Source organism: Scyliorhinus torazame, chromosome 12 (assembly GCF_047496885.1).
Source record: "Scyliorhinus torazame isolate Kashiwa2021f chromosome 12, sScyTor2.1, whole genome shotgun sequence".
In the NCBI taxonomy this organism is placed as follows: Eukaryota; Metazoa; Chordata; class Chondrichthyes; order Carcharhiniformes; family Scyliorhinidae; genus Scyliorhinus; species Scyliorhinus torazame.
In genome coordinates, this window is record NC_092718.1 from 74,830,330 (window position 1) to 74,851,213 (window position 20,884).

The window sequence follows — 20,884 nt, forward strand, 5'->3', positions numbered from 1 at the left end:
TGAATTCTTTGAGGAGGTGACCAAGCATGTGGATGAAGGTAAAGCAGTGGATGTAGTGTACATGGATTTTAGTAAGGCATTTGATAAAGTTCCCCATGGTAGGCTTATGCAGAAAGTAAGGAGGCATGGGATAGTGGGAAATTTGGCCAGTTGGATAATGAACTGGCTAATCGATAGAAGTCAGAGAGTGGTGGTGGATGGCAAATATTCAGCCTGGATCCCAGTTACCAGTGGTGTACCGCAGGGATCAGTTCTGGGTCCTCTGCTGTTTGTGATTTTCATTAATGACTTGGATGAGGGAGTTGAAGGGTGGGTCAGTAAATTTGCAGACGATACGAAGATTGGTGGAGTTGTGGATAGTAAGGAGGGCTGTTGTCGGCTGCAAAGAGACATAGATAGGATGCAGAGCTGGGCTGAGAAGTGGCAGATGGAGTTTAACCCTGAAAAGTGTGAGGTTGTCCATTTTGGAAGGACAAATATGAATGCGGAATACAGGGTTAACGGTAGAGTTCTTGGCATTGTGGAGGAGCAGAGAGACCTTGGGGTCTATGTTCATACATCTTTGAAAGTTGCCACTCAAGTGGATAGAGCTGTTAAGAAGGCCTATGGTGTGCTCGCGTTCATTAACAGAGGGATTGAATTTAAGAGCCGTGAGGTGATGATGCAGCTGTACAAAACTTTGGTAAGGCCACATTTGGAGTACTGTGTACAGTTCTGGTCGCCTCATTTTAGGAAGGATGTGGAAGCTCTGGAAAAGGTGCAAAGAAGATTTACCAGGATGTTGCCTGGAATGGAGAGTAGGTCTTACGAGGAAAGGTTGAGGGTGCTAGGCCTTTTCTCATTAGAGCGGAGAAGGATGAGGGGCGACTTGATAGAGGTTTATAAGATGATCAGGGGAATAGATAGAGTAGACAGTCAGAGACTTTTTCCCCAGGTGGAACACACCATTACAAGGGGACATAAATTTAAGGTGAAAGGTGGAAGATATAGGAGGGATATCAGAGGTAGGTTCTTTACCCAGAGAGTAGTGGGGGCATGGAATGCACTGCCTGTGGAAGTAGTTGAGTCGGAAACATTAGTGACCTTCAAGCAGCTGTTGGATAGGTACATGGATTACGGGAAAATGATATAGTGTAGATTTATTTGTTCTTAAGGGCAGCACGGTAGCATTGTGGATAGCACAATTGCTTCACAGATCCATGGTCCCAGGTTCGATTTCGGCTTGGGTCATTGTCTGTGCGGAGTCTGCACGTCCTCCCCGTGTCTGCGTGGGTTTCCTCCGGGTGCTCCGGTTTCCTCCCACAGTCCAAAGATGTGCGGGTTAGGTGAATTGGCCAATGATAAATTGCCCTTAATGTCCAAATTGCCCTTGGTGTTGGGTGGAGGTGTTGAGTTTGGGTAGGGTGCTCTTTCCAAGAGCTGGTGCAGACTCAGTGGGGCCGAATGGCCTCCTTCTGCACTGTAGATTCAATGATAATCTATGATTAATCTAGGACAAAGGTTCGGCACAACATCGTGGGCCGAAGGGCCTGTTCTGTGCTGTATTTTCTATGTACTATGATGCACAATGTACTGTGTTGGTTGACCAAAAATTTTCAATAAAATATTTATTAAAAAAAAAAGCTATGGAACGATTCACCTGCCTGCTCTGTACGGTTGCGAAAAACATAGCGCTCAAATGTCTCGTTTTTCTTAGGTGTGCAGTGCCGATCAAATTTTTTCATGACTTCATCGGTTATTTTTATCCGCTTTGTTATCGAATGCTAAGGTGTTAAAGATTTCTATCGCTTGGGACCTGCTACAGTGAGCAGCAACACTATTCTCCATTCATCAGGCTGTGCCTGCAGACCCAAAGCTGCTATGGAGAGGGAGAATTGCTGTTTAAAAGCGTGCCAATTCCATCTACTTAACCAGTGACTCGAAGCTGGTGCGGTGTCTTCAGACCTTCCATCACAGACTTTGATGCCTTGCAGTGCGTTGAGTGATATTCGTCAGTACTCTATGTGGTTTGTAGAAATTATTTTTCTTTCTTCTCAGGTTATCTAGTCTCTTATATTTTAAAAACCAATCTTGGTATCTTGTTAGATCTTCAATCCTGGTACCATGTTACGTTCTGGTGCTTGACCGGTTGGAATAAATGCACTAAATAATGTCTAGTTCTAGATTAATGTTTTATTGTTCAACAGTAGTATGGGTTAGATAACTATATGAATATTATCAAAAACTATTATAAATTAACTAAGAGCTACGACAAATTGTGACTATCCATTACGAAGACTTCCTGAAGCAACAGTGTCACATGGTGGTTGGAGGTCTTCTCTATCATGATATACATGCCTGCTTATGCATATCATCACGTGGCACAGGGGTGAGACCCTCTGTCCGGCTGATAAGCTGGAAGTGAGGGGGTTAAACGGCCCAGCAAAAAAAGGGTGTTGGCGCACCTGAGATGTTTGAGGGCAGATGTGTTTTTTTTAACAGTAATCAAGGGTCAAACAAGGTTGCGGAAGGGCTGGGTGGGGCAGTATATCACTTGGGTTTTGATTGTAGGATGCGAGTTAACGCTGCTTTGATCAATAAGAGGGTGTCATTTTCTTCGGTTAATACATTAGCAAACCCAAGGGGGAGGTAATTAATCATAAGTGGGTCGTTGGCGGGCATGTTGGTGGCATTGGTCAATGTGTATGCACAGAATTGGGATCACACGGCATTCGTTAATAAGGTGCTGCCTTCTATCCCAGATCTGGATTCACATCAGCTAGTAATAGGGGGAGGGGGGGGGGAACTTCAAATGCGTTCTGGATCCAGGGTTCGAGAGGTCGAGTCCCAAATATCTCTGAGTCCATTGTAGCCATGTAAAATGTCTGACTCCCGATTAGAATGGCCAAACCCCGATTTAAAATGGCGAACGGAAGAGGCTGATGGGAAAATCAGCCAACAGGACTCAGACAGCTGCAGGTAAAACAGTGTATTCGCCTCTGGGGAAGTCAGCCCAGACCGATACCTGCAGCCATCAACATCACAACAACCCAGCCATCTGCATTTTAATCAGCCATCCCCGGGAACAATTGCTACAAATTAGCAACACAAAGCCGACCCAGACCTTTCGGCGCCAGCAGGGGCTGACACAAAGAAAGGTAAACAAAATTCCTGATCTTTGGATACCTCAACCTTCCATCTGTTCCACGAAAACCAATAACTCCTTTGCCACCCCTGATGGTGTTGCTCGTTTTAGCCTTAGTTTATTTGCTCTAATTCTGTCACCTTTGCTCATGAGTCGCCAGGTATCTTTCTGATACCGCCACGTGGTTCAAGTCCGAGTAATGATTAATAATCCAAATCACCGCTTAGTAAGAGTTAAATCAATGCTCATTTATTATATGTCGGGTCTACTCCCAGATTACTTTCTTGGTGGTGGGTAAATCTCTTCTCCCTGGAGTGAAGGGGTGGTCAGGGTAGTCAGCGATCATTATATCGGATCATACAACACTTTTTGTGGATCTGATGTTGGAGACGGGCCCCGCTCAGCGATCCCCATGGAGATTAGACACGGCATTGCTCGTGGATGAGACTTTGTGAGCGTATGAATTCTGCCATTGAGGAGCATGTTTAATTTAACAGGAAGGAGGCAGTCTTGCCTTCCACGCTCTGGGAAGCCCTGACGGCGGTCATTAGGGGAGAGATAATCTCTTACAAGTGCATAGGGATAAATCTGGAAAGGCAGAGAGACAGAGGCTGGTGGATTCCATTCTCGAGGTGGACCGCCAGTACTCAATTGCCCCAGCACCGGAGTTATTGGCGAGCAGAAGGAAATTGCAGCCGGAATTCGAGTTGTTGTCTACGGGTAAGGCGGTGAACCAGCTGCGACGCTCGAGGGGACCGTTTATGAATATGGGGAGAACATAAGAACTAGGAGCAGGAGTAGGCCATCTGGCCCCTCGAGCCTGCTCCACCATTCAATGAGATCATGGCTGATCTTTTGTGGACTGAGCTCCACTTTCCGGCCCGAACACCATAACCCTTAATCCCTTTATTCTTCAAAAAACTATCTACCTTTATCTTAAAAACATTTAATGAAGGAGCCTCTACTGCTTCACTGGGCAAGGAATTCCATAGATTCACAACCCTTTGGGTGAAGATGTTCCTCCTAAACTCAGTCCTAAATCTACTTCCCCTTATTTTGAGGCTATGCCTCCTAGTTCTGCTTTCACCCGCCAGTGGAAACAACCTGCCCGCATCTATCCTATCTATTCCCTTCATAATCTTATATGTTTCTATAAGATCCCCCCTCATCCTTCTAAATTCCAATGAGTACAGTCCCAGTCTACTCAACCTCTCCTCGTAATCCAACCCCATCAGCTCTGGGATTAACCTAGTGAATCTCCTCTGCACACCCTCCAGTGCCAGTACGTCCTTTCTCAAGTAAGGAGACCAAAACTGAACACAATACTCCAGGTGTGGCCTCACTAACACCTTATACAATTGCAGCGGAACCTCCCTAGTCTTAAACTCCATCCCTCTAGCAATGAAGGACAAAATTCCATTTGCCTTCTGAATCACCTGTTGCACCTGAAAACCAACGTTTTGCGACTCATGCACTAGCACACCCAGTTCTCTGCACAACAGCATGTTTTAATATTTTATCATTTAAATAATAATCCCTTTTGCTGTTATTCCTACCAAAATGGATAATCTCACATTTGTCAACACTGTATTCCATCTGCCAGACCCTAGCCCATTCACTTAGCCTACACAAATCCCTCTGCAGACTTCCAGTATCCTCTGCACTTTTTGTTTTACCACTTATCTTAGTGTTGTCTGCAAACTTGGACACATTGCCCTTGGTCCCCAACTCCAAATCATCTATGTAAATTGTGAACAGTTGTGGGCCCAACACTGATCCCTGAGGGACACCACTAGCTACTGATTGCCAACCAGAGAACCACCCATTAATCCCCACTCTTTGCTTTCTGTTAATTAACCAATCCTCTATCCATGCTACTACTTTCCCCTTAATGCCATGCATCTTTATCTTATGCAACAACCTTTTGTGTGGCACCTTGTCAAAGGTTTTCTGGAAATCCAGATATACCACATCCATTGGCTCCCTGTTATCTACCGCACTGTTAATGTCCTCAAAAAATTCCACTAAATTAGTTAGGCACGACCTGCCCTTTATGAACCCCTGCTGCCTCTGCCCAATGGGACAATTTCCATCCAGATGCCTCGCTATTTCTTCCTTGATGATAGATTCCAGCATCTTCCCTACTACCGAAGTTAAGCTCACTGGCCTATAATTACCCGCTTTCTGCCTACCTCCTTTTTTAAACAGTGGTGTCACGTTTGCTAATTTCCAATCCGCCGGGACCACCCCAGAGTCTAGTGAATTTTGGTAAATTATCACTAGTGCATTTGCAATTTCCCTAGCCATCTCTTTTAGCACCCTGGGATGCATTCCATCAGGTCCAGGAGACTTGTCTACCTTTAGCCCCATTAGCTTGCCCATCACTACCTCCTTGGTGATAACAATCCTTTCAAGGTCCTCACCTGTCATAGCCTCATTTCCATCAGTCACTGGCATGTTATTTGTGTCTTCCACTGTGAAGACCGACCCAAAAAACCTGTTCAGTTCCTCAGCCATCTCCTCATCTCCCATTATTAAATCTCCCTTCTCATCCTGTAAAGGACCAATATTTACCTTAGCCACTCTTTTTTGTTTTATGTATTTATAGAAACGTTTACTAACTGTTTTTATATTCTGAGCAAGTTTACTCTCATAATCTATCTTACTCTTCTTTATAGCTTTTTTAGTAGCTTTCTGTTGCCCCCTAAAGATTTCCCAGTCCTCTAGTCTCCCACTGATCTTTGCTACTTTGTATGTTTTTTCCTTCAATTTGATACTCTCCCTTATTTCCTTAGATATCCACCGTCGATTTTCCCTCTTTTTACCGTCCTTCCTTTTTGTTGGTATAAACCTTTGCTGAGCACTGTGAAAAATCACTTGGAAGGTTCTCCACTGTTCCTCAACTGTTTCGCTATAAAGTCTTTGCTCCCAGTCTACCTTAGCTAGTTCTTCTCTCATCCCATTGTAATCTCCTTTGTTTAAGCACAAAACTCTAGTGCTTGATTTTACCTTCTCACCCTCCATCTGTATTTTAAATTCCACCATTTTGTGATCGCTCCTTCCGAGAGGATCCCTAACTATGAGATCCTGAATCAATCCTGTCTCATTACACAGGACCAGATCTAGGACCGCTTGTTCCCTCGTAGGTTCCGTCACATACTGTTCTAGGAAACTATCGCGGATACATTCTATAAACTCCTCCTCAAGGATGCCTTAACCGACCTGGTTAAACCAATCAACATGTAGATTAAAATCCCCCATGATAACTGCTGTACCATTTCTACATGCATCTGTTATTTCTTTGTTTATTGCCTGCCCCACCATAATGTTACTATTTGGTGGTCGATAGACTACTCCTATCAGTGACTTTTTCGCCTTACTATTCCTGATTTCCACCCAAATGGATTCAACCTTATCCTCCATAGCACCGATGTCATCCCTTACTGTTGCCCGGATGTCATCCTTAAATAACAGAGCTACACCACCTCCCTTACCATCCACTCTGTCCTTCCGAATAGTTTGATACCCTCGGATATTTAACTCCCAGTCGTGACCATCCTTTAACCATGTTTTCAGTAATGGCCACTAAATCATAGTCATTCACGATGATTTGCGTCATCAACTCATTTACCTTATTCCGAATACTACAAGCATTTAGGTAAAGTACACTTATGTTGCATTTTTTTACCTCTGTTCTGAATCTTAACACCTCGATCAGTAACCTCTCCTAAGTTATATTTCCTCTTAACCTTTCTCCTAATTTTCCTTGTCGTTGAACCCATATCTTCATGTAACAACCTGCCGCGTCGCTTACCATTAATGTTTTCACTTCCCTTTTTATTTCTTTTAGTATTCCTGGTCCTATTCACTGAGCTCCCCTCAGTCACTGTACCTTGTACTGTCGCCCTTTTTGATTTTTGACTATGGCTTCTCTGCCTTACACTTTCCCCCTTACTGCCTTTTATTTCTGTCCCTGTTTTACTACATTCCAACTTCCTGCATCGGTTCCCATCCCCCTGCCACATTAGTTTAAACTCTCCCCAACAGCTCTAGCAAACACCCCCCCTAGGACATCGGTTCCAGTCCTGCCCAGGTGCAGACAGTCTGGTTTGTACTGGTCCCACCTCCCCCAGAACCGGTTCCAATGTCCCAGGTATTTGAATCCCTCCCTCTTGCACCATCTCTCGAGCCAGTCATTTGTTAGCACACCAGCAGTGGTGGCAGGCTGCCTCCCGGGAGATGCGCAGATCAGGGACTCAGGCGGCGGGTTGGTTTCCTCTCAGAGAAGGTTAATGAGGCGTTCAAGGCCTTCTACCGAGAGCTGTACAAGTCAGAGATGCCAGAGCAGAAATCATCAATTATGCAGTTTTTGGATGGGTTGACTTTCCCAAAGGTTGAGCAGGAGAGAAGGCGCTGATCGGGCCAGAGGAGGTCATGAACTGTATTAGGTTAATGCAGATGGACAAAGCACGGGGGCCAGATGGATTCTATTTTTTCTTAATTTTTTAGAGTACCCAATTCCTTTTTTTCCAATTAAGGGGCAATTTAGCACGGCCAATTCACCTACTCTGCACATCTTTGGATTGTAGGGTTGAAACCCACGCAGACACGGGGAGAATGTGCAAACTCCACACGGACAGTGATCAGGGGCCGGGATTGAACCTGGGCCCTCGGCGCCGTGGTACAGCAGTGCTAACCACAGCGCCACCGTGATGCCCTCGCCTTCACCTCAGTAATAGCCTGGAGGCACATTCTATTTGGCTGGAGTGCCCCGGTTCCACCTAAAACCTCAGCCTGGCTGGGCAATCTGATGAAATTTTTGTATCTGAAGATGATCAAATGCACCGTGAGGGGGTCGGTGGAAGGGTTCTACTTGAGGTGGCAGCTTTGCATCTCCTTTTTCAGGGAACTGGTTCCGTCAGCTGTTTGGGGAAGATGGTTTTGTCTTTTGCTAAGGTTTTGCTTTCTTTATGGACAGCTGTGGGGGGAGGGATGGGCTGGGGTTCGGGGGTGTAGTTTGTATTGGGGTTTGCTATATTGTTGTTACTTTGCTACAATGAAAATCCTTTATGAATAAACATTTTTTTTTAAGTAACTTTGCGTGGTATTTAGGATATATTGCTTTCCTTAATTGGAATATAGTGGCAGATTTGCGAAATAAGTTACGATTTCTTCTTTTACTTAAGAACAGTTTTAACTGTTAACTATAAAGCTATTTCTTTGTTGCTAACGAGGTTCAATCTGTAATTAAATTCAAATTTGTTTGGACTTATAGGCCGGGATTCTCCGATCCGAGTTTGCCCCGCCAACGACGCCAGAGGGAATGAAGAATCATTACTGCAGAGGGACCAGAGACACCCACCGCGTGAATGGTCAGAGAATTCCAGGCCAAAAGATACCCATTGGTCGGCGGCATCACTCCTGTGGTTCCGTGACATTCCCTCACAGTTTTACCAATGGAAAATAGCTGGGTTCTTGTCCAGGATCCTAACGAATGGCCCGTTGCTGTATCTGGGAGATGAGGCCCGTTCAATGCATTTTCGTACAAGAGGACAGTATTTAAAATTAGATTAAATTAAGTGGTATAATTAAAAATAAAAACAGCTGTGGGGTTAATAAATAATCGACCGAGAGACCCGATACTACAATTACAGCGACTAGACCTCGCTTCAATCTTCGAGCTGCTTGGATAGCCGGTATCTGAATCTCGATGGTTGAATGCATAGCATTTGAAATGTGGTGCTCCTGAGCAATAGTTTGGCGATGGTGGTGAACCATCACCAAGGCGAGATGGACTTGGGAATACTCTTGTGTGATGAGGAGCGGACTTTGGCAGTCAGTACGCTGGGTGTTAAGGTCAGAAGTGACCCATTGATCCGGCATCCTGAAATGTCCCACAATGCCACTGCCCGTGAGGCAAAGGGTTGGCCGTGGGGTGGGGTGGGGGGGGCATGGCAGCCCTGAGGCACGACAATCTCTCTCTCTCTCTCTCGGGCGGTGTTGCTGGAGGCCATAGAGCTGCAGAGTAAGTTACATCTTGGATCAAGACGGGCGTCCAGGTTCGATCAGAGCACTTGGCCAGCCAGGCGGGATTTCCGATGGAGGAGGAAGGCGAGTGAAGCGACGGTCAGGATCAGAAGGACAACAGTAATTCCAAAGCACACGTGCCACCTCAATAGCTGCGCTCTCACCTCGACGGGGCACGAACCTGTGGTGAGGGAGGAAGTGGTTAAAGGTGAGGAGGCGGAGATCTGAAGCGCTTTACCCGGCCAACTCTCTGACTTGCCATAGGCTGCAATAAGCACCTACTCTGGATCAAAAAATCTCTCTCTACTCGCTCAGAAATAAGTCAAATGGTCATGGCATCACCGAACCAAAGTCCAGGCGGACACACTCGGAATCGCTACGAAAGAGCGCTGCACTGTTGGAGCGTCAACAGTGAGGGAGGACCGTACTGTTACAGGATCAGTACTAGGGGAGTGCAGCACTGTCAGAGGGTCAGTGCTAAGGGAGTGCTGCACTGTCAGAGAGCCAGTACTGAGCGAGTGTCATACTGTGGGAGAGTCAGTACTGCGGGGGTTCACGATTGAAAGAATGCTGCAGGGCCAAAGGGTCAACAGTGAGGGAGCGCTGCACTGTCAGAGAGTCAGTACTGAGGGAGTGCTGCACTGTCAGAGGGTCAGCACTGAGGGAGTGCTGCGCTGTAAGAGGGTCAGTACTGAGGGGGTGCTGCGCTGTAAGAGGGTCAGTACTGAGGGAGAGCTGCACTGTCAGAGGGTCAGTACTGCGGGAGCACTGCACTGTCAGAGGGTCAGTCCTGACGGAGCGTTGAACTGTCAGAGGGTCAGTACAAAGGGAGTGCTGCACTGTCAAGATGGTCATTGCTAAGGGAGTGCTGCACTGTCAGAGGGTCAGTACAAAGGGAGTGCTGCACTGTCAGTGGGTCAGTACTAAGGGAGTGCTGCACTGTCAGAGAGTCAGTACTGAGGGAGTGCTGCGCTGTCAGAGGGTCAGTACTGAGGGAGCGCTGCACTGTCAAGATGGTCATTGCTAAGGGAGTGCTGCACTGTCAGAGGGTCAATACAAAGGGAGTGCTGCACTGTCAGTGGGTCAGTACTAAGGGAGTGCTGCACTGTCAGAGAGTCAGTACTGAGGGAGTGCTGCGCTGTCAGAGGGTCATTACTGAGGGAATGCGCATTGTTAGGGGGTCAGGACTGAGGGAGTGCTGCACTGTCAGAGGGTCGGTACTGAGGGAGTGCTGCACTGTCAGAGGGTCAGTACTGAGGGAGTGTTGCACTGTCAGAGGGTCAGTACTGAGTGAGTGCTGCACTGTCAGAGGGTCGGTACTGAGGGAGTGCTGCACTTTCAGAGGGTCAGTACTGAGGGAGTGCTGCACTGTCAGAGGGTCAGTACTGAGTGAGTGCTGCACTGTCAGAGGGTCGGTACTGAGGGAGTGCTGCACTTTCAGAGGGTCAGTACTGAGGGAGTGCTGCACTGTCAGAGGGTCGGTACTGAGGGAGTGCTGCACTTTCAGAGGGACAGTACTGAGGGAGTGCTGCACTGTCAGAGGGTCAGTACTGAGTGAGTGCTGCACTGTCAGAGGGTTGGTACTGAGGGAGTGCTGCACTTTCAGAGGGACAGTACTGAGGGAGTGCTGCACTGTCAGAGGGTCAGTACTGAGGGAGTGCTGCATTGTCAGAGGGTCAGTACTGAGGGAGTGCTGCACTGTCAGAGGGTCAGTTCTAAGGGAGTGCTGCACTGTCAGAGAGTCAGTACTAAGGGAGTGCTGCACTGTCAGAGGGTCAGTTCTAAGGGAGTGCTGCACTGTCAGAGGGTCAGTACTGAGGGAGTGCTGCACTGTCAGAGGGTCAGTACTGAGGGAGTGCTGCATTATCAGGCGGTCAGTACTGAGGGTGAGCTGCACTTTCAGAGGATCAGTACTGACGGAATGCTGCGCTGTCAGAGGGACAGTACTGAGGGAGTGCTGCATTATCAGGCGGTCAGTACTGAGGGAATGCTGCACTTTCAGAGTGCCAGTACTGAGGGAGTGCTGCACTCTCAGAGGGTCAGTACTGAGGGAGTGCTGCACTGTCAGAGGGTCAGTACTGAGGAAGTCCTGCACTGTCAGAAGGTCAGTACTGGTGAAATTCTGCACTGGTAAAGGGTTAGTACTGAGGGAGTGCTGCGCTGTCAGAGGGACAGTACTGATGGATTGCTGCAGTGTCAGAGGGTCAGTACGGAGCGGGTGCTGCACTATCATAGGGTCAGCACTGAGGAAGCACTGCACTGTCAGAGGGTCAGTACTGAGGGAGTGCTGCACTGTCAGAGGGTCAGTACTGAGGGAGTACTGCACTGTCAGAGAATCAGAACTGAGGGCGTGCTGAACTGTTGGAGGGTAAGTTATGAGGGAGCGATGTATGGTCAGAGGGTCAGTACTGTGGGAGCGCTTCACTGTGGGGGTACTGCACTGTCATGTGGTTCACTATTGAAAGAATGCTGCAGGGCCAAAGGGTCACCACTGAGGGAGCGCCGCACTGTCAGAGGGTCAGTACTGAGGAAGTGCTGCACTGTCAGAGTGTCAGTACTGAGGGAGAGCTGCACTGTCAGAGGGTCAGTACTGAGGGAGTGCTGCACTGTCACAGGATCAGTACTGAGGGAGTGCTGCACTGTCAGAGGTCAGTACTGAGGAAGTCCTGCACTGTCAGAAGGTCAGTACTGGTGAAATTCAGCACTGGTAAAGGGTTAGTACTGAGGGAGTGCTGCACTGTCAGAGGGTCAGTACTGAGGGAGTGCAGTACTGTCAGAGGGTCAGTACTGAGGAAGTCCTGCACTGTCAGAAGGTCAGTACTGGTGAAATTCAGCACTGGTAAAGGGTTAGTACTGAGGGAGAGCTGCACTTTCAGAGGATCAGTACTGACGGAATGCTGCGATGTCAGAGGGACAGTACTGAGGGAGTGCTGCACTGTCAGAGGGTCAGTACTGAGGGAGTGCTGCATTATCAGGCGGTCAGTACTGAGGGAGTGCTGCACTTTCAGAGGGTCAGTACTGAGGGAGTGCTGCACTTTCAGAGGATCAGTACTGAGGGAGTGCTGCACTGTCAGAGGGTCAGTACTGAGGGAGTGCTGCAATCTCAGAGGGTCAGTACTGAGGGAGTGCTGCACTGTCGGAGGGTCAACACCGAGGGATTGCTGCACTGTCAGAGGATCCGTACTGAGGGAGTGCTGCACTGTCAGAGGGTCAGTACTGAGTGAGTGCTGCACTGTCAGAGGGTCGGTACTGAGGGAGTGCTGCACTTTCAGAGGGTCAGTACTGAGGGAGTGCTGCACTGTCAGAGGGTCAGTATTGAGGGAGTGCTGCATTGTCAGACGGTCAGTACTGAGGGATTGCTGCACAGTCAGATGGTCAGTACTGAGGGAGCACTGCACTTTCAGAGGATCAGTACTGAGGGAGTGCTGCGCTGTCAGAGGGACAGTACTGAGGGAGTGCTGCACTGTCAGAGGGTCAGTACTGAGGGAGTGCTGCACTGTCAGAGGGTCAGTACTGAGTGAGTGCTGCACTGTCAGAGGGTCAGTTCTAAGGGAGTGCTGCACTGTCAGAGAGTCAGTACTAAGGGAGTGCTGCACTGTTAGTGGTTCAGTATTAAGGGAGTGCTGCACTGTCAAAGGGAAAACTACAGAGGGAGTGCTGCACTGTCAGAGGGTCAGTACTGAGGGAGTGCTGCATTATCAGGCGGTCAGTACTGAGGGAGAGCTGCACTTTCAGAGGATCAGTACTGACGGAATGCTGCGCTGTCAGAGGGACAGTACTGAGGGAGTGCTGCACTGTCAGAGGGTCAGTACTGAGGGAGTGCTGCATTATCAAGCGGTCAGTACTGAGGGAGTGCTGCACTTTCAGAGGGCCAGTACTGAGGGAGTGCTGCACTCTCAGAGGGTCAGTACTGAGGGAGTGCTGCACTGTCAGAGGGTCAGTACTGAGGAAGTCCTGCACTGTCAGAAGGTCAGTACTGGTGAAATTCTGCACTGGTAAAGGGTTAGTACTGAGGGAGTGCTGCACTGTCAGAGCGTCAGTACTAAGGGAGTGCTGCACTATCAGAGAGTCAACACTGATGGATTGCTGCAGTGTCAGAGGGTCAGTACGGAGCGGGTGCTGCACTATCATAGGGTCAGCACTGAGGAAGCACTGCACTGTCAGAGGGTCAGTACTGAGGGAGTGCCGCACTGTCAGAGGGTCAGTACTGAGGGAGTACTGCACTGTCAGAGAATCAGAACTGAGGGCGTGCTGAACTGTTGGAGGGTAAGTTATGAGGGAGCGATGTATGGTCAGAGGGTCAGTACTCAGGGAGTGCTGCACTGTCAGAGTGTCAGTACTGAGGGAGAGCTGCACTGTCAGAGGGTCAGTACTGAGGGAGTGCTGCACTGTCACAGGATCAGTACTGAGGGAGTGCTGCACTGTCAGAGGGTTAGTACTGAGGGAGTGCTGCACTGTCAGAGGGTCAGTACTGAGGGAGGGCTGCATTATCAGGCGGTCAGTACTGAGGGAGAGCTGCACTTTCAGAGGATCAGTACTGACGGAATGCTGCGATGTCAGAGGGACAGTACTGAGGGAGTGCTGCACTGTCAAAGGGTCAGTGCTGAGGGTGTGCTGCATTATCAGGCGGTCAGTACTGAGGGAGTGCTGCACTTTCAGAGGGTCAGTACTGAGGGAGTGCTGCATTATCAGGCGGTCAGTACTGAGGGAGTGCTGGACTTTCAGAGGATCAGTACTGAGGGAGTGCTGCACTGTCAGAGGGTCAGTACTGAGGGAGTGCTGCACTCTCAGAGGATCAGTACTGAGGGAGTGCTGCACTGTCAGAGGGTCAGTACTGAGGGAGTGCTGCACTCTCAGAGGGTCAGTACTGAGGGAGTGCTGCACTGTCGGAGGGTCAACACCGAGGGAGTGCTGCACTGTCAGAGGATCCGTACTGAGGGAGTGCTGCACTGTCAGAGGGTCATTGCTGAGGGAGTGCTACTCTGTCGGGTAAATACTGAGGGTGAGCTGCACTGTTAGAGGGTCAGTACTGAGGGAGTGCTGCACTGTCAGAGAGTCAGCGCTGATGGATTGCTGCATTGTCAGAGGGTCAGTACTGAGGGAGAGCTGTACAGTCAGAGGGTCAGTACTGAGGGAGTGCTGCACTATCGGAGCATCAGTACTCAGGGAGTGCTGCACTATCAGAGAGTCAACACTGATGGATTGCTGCAGTGTCAGAGGGTCAGTACGGAGAGAGTGCTGCACTATCAGAGGGTCAGCACTGAGGGAGTGCTGCACTGTGAGACGGTCAGCACTGAGGGAGTGCTGCACAATCAGAGAGTCAGCACTGAGGGAGTGCTACACTGTCAGAGGGTCAGGACTGATGGAGTGCTGCACTGTCAGAGGGTCAGTACTGAGGAAGCACTGCACTGTCAGAGGGTCAGTACCGAGGGAGTACTGCACTGTCGGTGGTTCAGTACTGAGGGAGAGTTGCACTGTCGGTGGTTCAGAACTGAGGGAGTGCTGCACTGTCTGAGGGTCAGTACTAAGGAAGTACTGCTCTGTCAGGGATCAGTACTGAGGGAGTGCTGCAAGGTCAGAGGGTCAGTACTGAGGGAGTGCTGCACTGTGAGAGGGTCAGTACTGAGGGAGTACTGCACTGTCGGTATTCAGTACTGTGAGAGTGCTGCACTGTCAGAGGATCAGAACTGAGGGCGTGCTGAAATGTTGGAGGGTAAGTTATGAGGGAGCGATGTATGGTCAGAGGGTCAGTACTGTGGGAGCGCTTCACTGTGGGTGTACTGCACTGTCATGTGGTTCACTATTGAAAGAATGCTGCAGGGCCAAGGGGTCACCACTGAGGGAGCGCCGCACTGTCAGAGGGTCAGTACTGAGGGAGTGCTGCACTGTCAGAGTGTCAGTACTGAGGGAGAGCTGCACTGTCAGAGGGTCAGTACTGAGGGAGTGCTGCATTGTCAGAGGGTCAGTACTAAGGGAGTGCTGTACTGTCAGTGGGTCAGTACTGAGGGAGCGCTGCACTGTCAGAGAGTCAGTACTCAGGGAGTGCTGCACTGTCAGAGAGTCAGTACTAAGTGAGTGCTGCACTGTCAGAGATTCATGACTAAGGGAGTGCTGCACTATCAGCGGGTCAATACTGAGGGAGTGCTGCGCTGTCAGAGGGACAGTACTGAGGGAGTGCTGCACTGTCAGAGGGTCAGTACTGAGGGAGTGCTGCACTGTCAGAGGGCCAGTACTGAGGGAGTGCTGCATTTTCAGAGGGTCAGTACTGAGGGAGTGCTGCACTGGCACAGGGTCAGTACTAAGGGGGTGAAGCACTGTCAGAGGGTCAGTACAGAGGGTGGGCTGCACTGTCAGAGAGTCAGTTCTAAGGGAGTGCTGCACTGTCAGAGAGTCAGTACTAAGGGAGTGCTGCACTGTTAGTGGGTCAGCATTAAGGGAGTGCTGCACTGTCAGAGGGAAAACTACTGAGGGAGTGCTGCACTGTCAGAGGGTCAGTACTGAGGGAGTGCTGCATTATCAGGCGGTCAGTACTGAGGGAGAGCTGCACTTTCAGAGGATCAGTACTGACGGAATGCTGCGCTGTCAGAGGGACAGTACTGAGGGAGTGCTGCACTGTCAGAGGATCAGTACTGAGGGAGTGCTGCACTGTCAGAGGGTCAGTACTGTGGGAGTGCTACATTATCAGGCGGTCATGTACTGAGGGAGTGCTGCACTTTCAGAGGGTCAGTACTGAGGGAGTGCTGCATTATCAGGCAGTCAGTACTGAGGGAGTGCTGCACTTTCAGAGGATCAGTACTGAGGGAGTGCTGCACTGTCAGAGGATCAGTACTGAGGGAGTGCTGCACTGTCAGAGGGTCAGTACTGAGGGAGTGCTGCACTGTCAGAGTGTCAGTACTGAGGGAGTGCTGCACTGTCAGAGGGTCAGTACTGAGGGAGTGCTGCACTTTCAGAGGATCAGTACTGAGGGAGTGCTGCACTCTCAGAGGATCAGTGCTGAGGGAGTGCTGCAATTTCATAGGGTCAATACTGAGGGAGTGCTGCACGGTCAGAGGGTCAGTACTGAGGGAGTACTGCACTGTCGGAATTCAGTACTGTGAGAGTGCTGCACTGTCATTGGATCAGAACTGAGTGCATGCTGAACTGTTGGAGGGTAAGTTATGAGGGAGCGATGCATGGTCAGAGAGTCAGTACTGTGGGAGCGCTTCACTGTTGGGGTTCTGCACTGTCATGTGGTTCACTATTGATAGAATGCTGCAGGGCCAAAGGGTCACCACTGAGGGAGCGCCGCACTGTCAGAGGGTCAGTACTGAGGGAGTGCTGCACTGTCAGAGTGTCAGTACTGAGGGAGAGCTGCACTGTCAGAGGATCAGTACTGAGGGAGTGCTGCACTGTCAGAGGGTCAGTCCAGAGGGAGTACTGCACTGTCAGAGGGTTAGTACTGAGGGAGTGCTGCACTGTCAGAGGGTCAGTACTGAGGGAGCGTTGCACTGTCAGAGGGTCAGTACTGAGGGAGCGCCGCACTGTCAGCGGGTCAGTACTGAGGGAGTGCTGCATTGTCAGAGGGTCAGTATTGAGGGAGTGCTGCACTGTCAGAGAGTCAGAACTCAGGGAGTGCTGCACTGTCAGAGAGTCAGTACTAAGGGAGTGCTGCACTGTCAGAAAGTCAGTACTAAGGGAGTGCTGCACTGTCGGAGGGTCACTACTGAGGGAGTGCTGCACTGTCAGAGGGTCAGCACTTAGGGAGTGATGCACCCTCAGAGAGTCAGTACTAAGTGAGTGCTGCACTGTCAGAGATTCATTACTAAGGGAGTGCTGCACTGTCAGAGAGTCAGTACTAAGGGAGTGCTGCACTGTCAGAGAGTCAGTGCTGAGGGAGTGCTGCACAGTTGGTGGTTCAGTACTGAGGCAGGGTCACACTTTCAGAGGATCAGTACTGAGGGAGTACTGCACTGTCGGTGGTTCAGTACTGAGGGAGGGCCATACTGTTGGGTAAACACTGAGGGTGTGCTGCACTGTCGGAGGGTCAGTACTGAGGGAGTGCTGCACTGTGAGAGGGTCAGGACTGAGGGACTGCTGCACTGTCAGAGGGTCAGTACTGAGGTAGAGCTGCACTGTCGGAGGGTCAGTGCTGAGAGAGTTCTGCACTATCAGAGGGTCAGTACTGAGGGAGTGCAGAACTGTCAGAGGGTCAGTACTGAGGGAGTGCTGCACTTTCAGGGGGTCAGTACTGAGGGAGTGCTGCACTGCCAGGGGGTCAGTGCTGAGGGAGTGCTGCATTGTGAGAGGGTCAGTCCTGAGGGAGTGCTGCACTGTCAGAGGGTCAGTCCTGAGGGAGTGCTGCACTGTCAGAGGGTCAATACTGAGGGACTGCTGCACTATCAGCGGGTCAATACTGAGGAAGTGCTGCACTGTCAGAGAGTCAGGACTAAGGGAGTGCTGCACTGTCAGAGGGTCAGTGCTGAGGGAGTGCTGCACTGTCAGAGGGTCAGTACTAAGGGAGTGCTGCACTGTCAGAGGGTCAGTACTGAGGGAGTGCTGCAATGTCAGGGGGTCAGGACTGCGTGAGTGCTGCACTGTCAGACGGTCAGTACTGAGGGAGTGCCAGAGGATCGGTACTGAGGGAATATGCACTGTCGGTGGTTCAGTACTGAGGGAGTGCTGCACTGTCAGAGGGTCAGGGAGTGCTGCATTGTCAGACGGTCAGTACTGAGGGAGTGCTGCATTGTCGGAGGAGCAGTATTGAGGGAATGCGCATTGTTAGGGGGTCAGGACTGCGTGAGTGCTGCACTGTCAGACGGTCAGTACTGAGGGAGTGCCAGAGGATCGGTACTGAGGGAATACTGCACTGTCGGTGGTTCAGTACTGAGGGAGTGCTGCACTGTCGATGGTTCAGTACTGAGGCAGGGTCACACTTTCAGAGGATCAGTTCTGAGGTAGTGCTGCGCTGTCAGAGGGACAGTACTGAGGGAATACTGCACTGTCGGTTGTTCAGTACTGAGGGAGGGTCACACTGTTGGGTAAACACTGAGGGTGTGCTGCACTGTCAGAGGGTCAGTACTGACGGGGCGCTGCTCTGTCAGAGGGCCCGTACTGAGGGAGTGCTGCACTATCAGGGGGTCAGTGCTGAGGGAGTGCTGCACTGTCAGAGGGTCAGTACTGAGGGTGTACTGCACTGTCAGAGGGTCAGACCTGAGGGAGTGCTGCACTGTCAGAGGGTCAGTACTGAGGGAGTGCTGGACTTTCAGGGGGTCAGTACTGAGGGAGCACTGCACTGTCAGAGGGTCAGCACTGAGGGAGTGCTGCACTTTCAGAGGGTCAGTACTGAGGGAGTGCTGCACTGTCAGGGGGTCAGTACTGAGGGAGTACTGCACTGTCGATGGTTCAGTACTGAGGCAGGGTCACACATTCAGAGGATCAGTCCTGAGGGAGTGCTGCGCTGTTAAAGGGACAGTACTGAGGGAGTACTGCACTGTCGGTTGTTCAGTACTGAGGCAGGGTCACACATTCAGAGGATCAGTACTGAGGGTGTGCTGCACTGTCGGAGGGTCAGTGCTGAGAGAGTTCTGCACAATCAGAGGGTCAGTACTGAGGGAGTGCAGAACTGTCTGAGGGTCAGTACTGAGGGAGTGCTGCACTGTCAGAGGGTCAGTGCTGAGGGAGTGCTGCACTGCCAGGGGATCAGTGCTGAGGGAGTGCTGCACTGTCAGAGGTTCAGTACTGAGGGTGTGCTGCAGTGTCAGAGGGTCAGTCCTGAGGGAGTGCTGCACTGTCAGAGGGTCAGTACTGAGGGACTGCTGCACTATCAGCGGGTCAATACTGAGGAAGTGCTGCACTGTCAGAGGGTCAGTACTAAGGGAGTGCTGCACTGTCAGAGGTGCAGTATTGAGGGAGTTCTCATTGTCAGGGGGTCAGGACTGCGTGGGTGCTGCACTGTCAGAGGGTCAGGGAGTGCTGCATTGTCAGACGGTCAGTACTGAGGGAGTGCTGCACTGTCAGAGAGTCAGTACTAAGGGATTGCTGCACTGTCAGAGGAGCAGTATTGAGGGAATGCGCATTGTTAGGGGGTCAGGACTGCGTGAGTGCTGCACTGTCAGAGGAGCAGTATTGAGGGAATGCGCATTGTTAGGGGGTCAGGACTGCGTGAGTGCTGCACTGTCAGATGGTCAGTACTGAGGGAGTGCCAGAGGATCGGTACTGAGGGAATACTGCACTGTCGGTGGTTCAGTACTGAGGGAGTACTGCACTGTCGATGGTTCAGTACTGAGGCAGGGTCACACTTTCAGAGGATCAGTACTGAGGGAGTGCTGCGCTGTCAGAGGGACAGTACTGAGGGAGTACTGCACTGTCGGTTGTTCAGTACTGAGGGAGGGCCACACTGTTGGGTAAACACTGAGGGTGTGCTGCACTGTCGGAGGGTCAGTACTGAGGGAGTGCAGAACTGTCAGGGGGTCAGTGCTGAGGGAGTGCTGCACTGTCAGAGGGTCAGTACTGAGGGTGTGCTGCACTGTCAGAGGGTCAGTCCTGAAGGAGTGCTGCACTGTCAGAGGGTCAGTACTGAGGGAGTGCTGCACTGTCAGGGGGTCAGTACTGAGGGAGCACTGCACTGTCAGAGGGTCAGTACTGAGGGAGTTCTGCACTGTCAGAGGGTCAATACTGAGGGAGTGCTGCACTGTCAGAGTGTCAGTACTGAGGGAGTGCTGCACTGTCAGGGGGTCAGTACTGAGGGGTGCTGCACTGTCAGAGGGTCAGTACTGAGGGAGTGCTGCACTGTCAGAGAGTCAGTACTGAGGGAGTGTAGCAGTGTCAGAGGGTCAGTACTGAGGGTGTGCTGCACTGTCAGAGGGTCAGTCCTGAGGGAGTGCTGCACTTTCAGAGGGTCAGTACTGAGGGAGTGCTGCACTGTCAGAGGGTCAGTACTGAGGGATTGCTGCACTGTCAGATGGTCAGTACTGAGGGTGTGCTGCACTGTCAGAGGGTCAGTACTGAGGGTGTGCTGCACTGTCAGAGGGTCAGTCCTGAGGGAGTGCTGCACTGTCGGAGGGTCAGTACTGAGGTAGTGCTGCACTGTCAGAGGGTCAGTACTGAGGGAGTGCAGCACTGTCAGAGGGTCTGTACTGAGGGTGTGCTGCACTGTCAGATGGTCAGTACTGAGGGAGTGCTGCACTGTCAGAGGGTCAGTACTGAGGGAGTGCTGCACTGTCAGAGGGTCAGTACTGAGGGTGTGCTGCACTGTCAGATGGTCAGTACTGAGGGAGTGCTGCACTGTCAGAGGGTCTGTACTGAGGGAGTGCTGCACTGTCAGGGGGTCAGTACTGAGGGAGTACTGCACTGTCGATGGTTCAGTACTGAGGCAGGGTCACACATTCAGAGGATCAGTCCTGAGGGAGTGCTGCGCTGTTAAAGGGACAGTACTGAGGGAGTACTGCACTGTCGGTTGTTCAGTACTGAGGCAGGGTCACACATTCAGAGGATCATTACTGAGGGTGTGCTGCACTGTCGGAGGGTCAGTGCTGAGAGAGTTCTGCACTATCAGAGGGTCAGTACTGAGGGAGTGCAGAACTGTCAGAGGGTCAGTACTGAGGGAGTGCTGCACTGTCAGAGGGTCAGTGCTGAGGGAGTGCTGCACTGCCAGGGGATCAGTGCTGAGGGAGTGCTGCACTGTCAGAGGTTCAGTACTGAGGGTGTGCTGCAGTGTCAGAGGGTCAGTCCTGAGGGAGTGCTGCACTGTCAGAG

The 20,884-nt window shown here is 50.8% G+C and overlaps 1 protein-coding gene across 1 annotated transcript in view; it reads right to left on the minus strand.

Annotated features, from left to right (window-relative positions):
* Window positions 1-9,174: 9,174 nt before the first annotated feature.
* The window catches only part of LOC140386489 (CD276 antigen-like), a 91,914-nt gene continuing 80,204 nt past the window's right edge, over window positions 9,175-20,884 (minus strand). Inside the window, exon 4 of the mRNA XM_072468879.1 lies at window positions 9,175-9,332. Within this exon, the coding sequence (XP_072324980.1) occupies window positions 9,190-9,332 (143 nt within the window). The 3' untranslated portion in view covers window positions 9,175-9,189. The remainder of the gene's footprint in view (window positions 9,333-20,884) is intronic.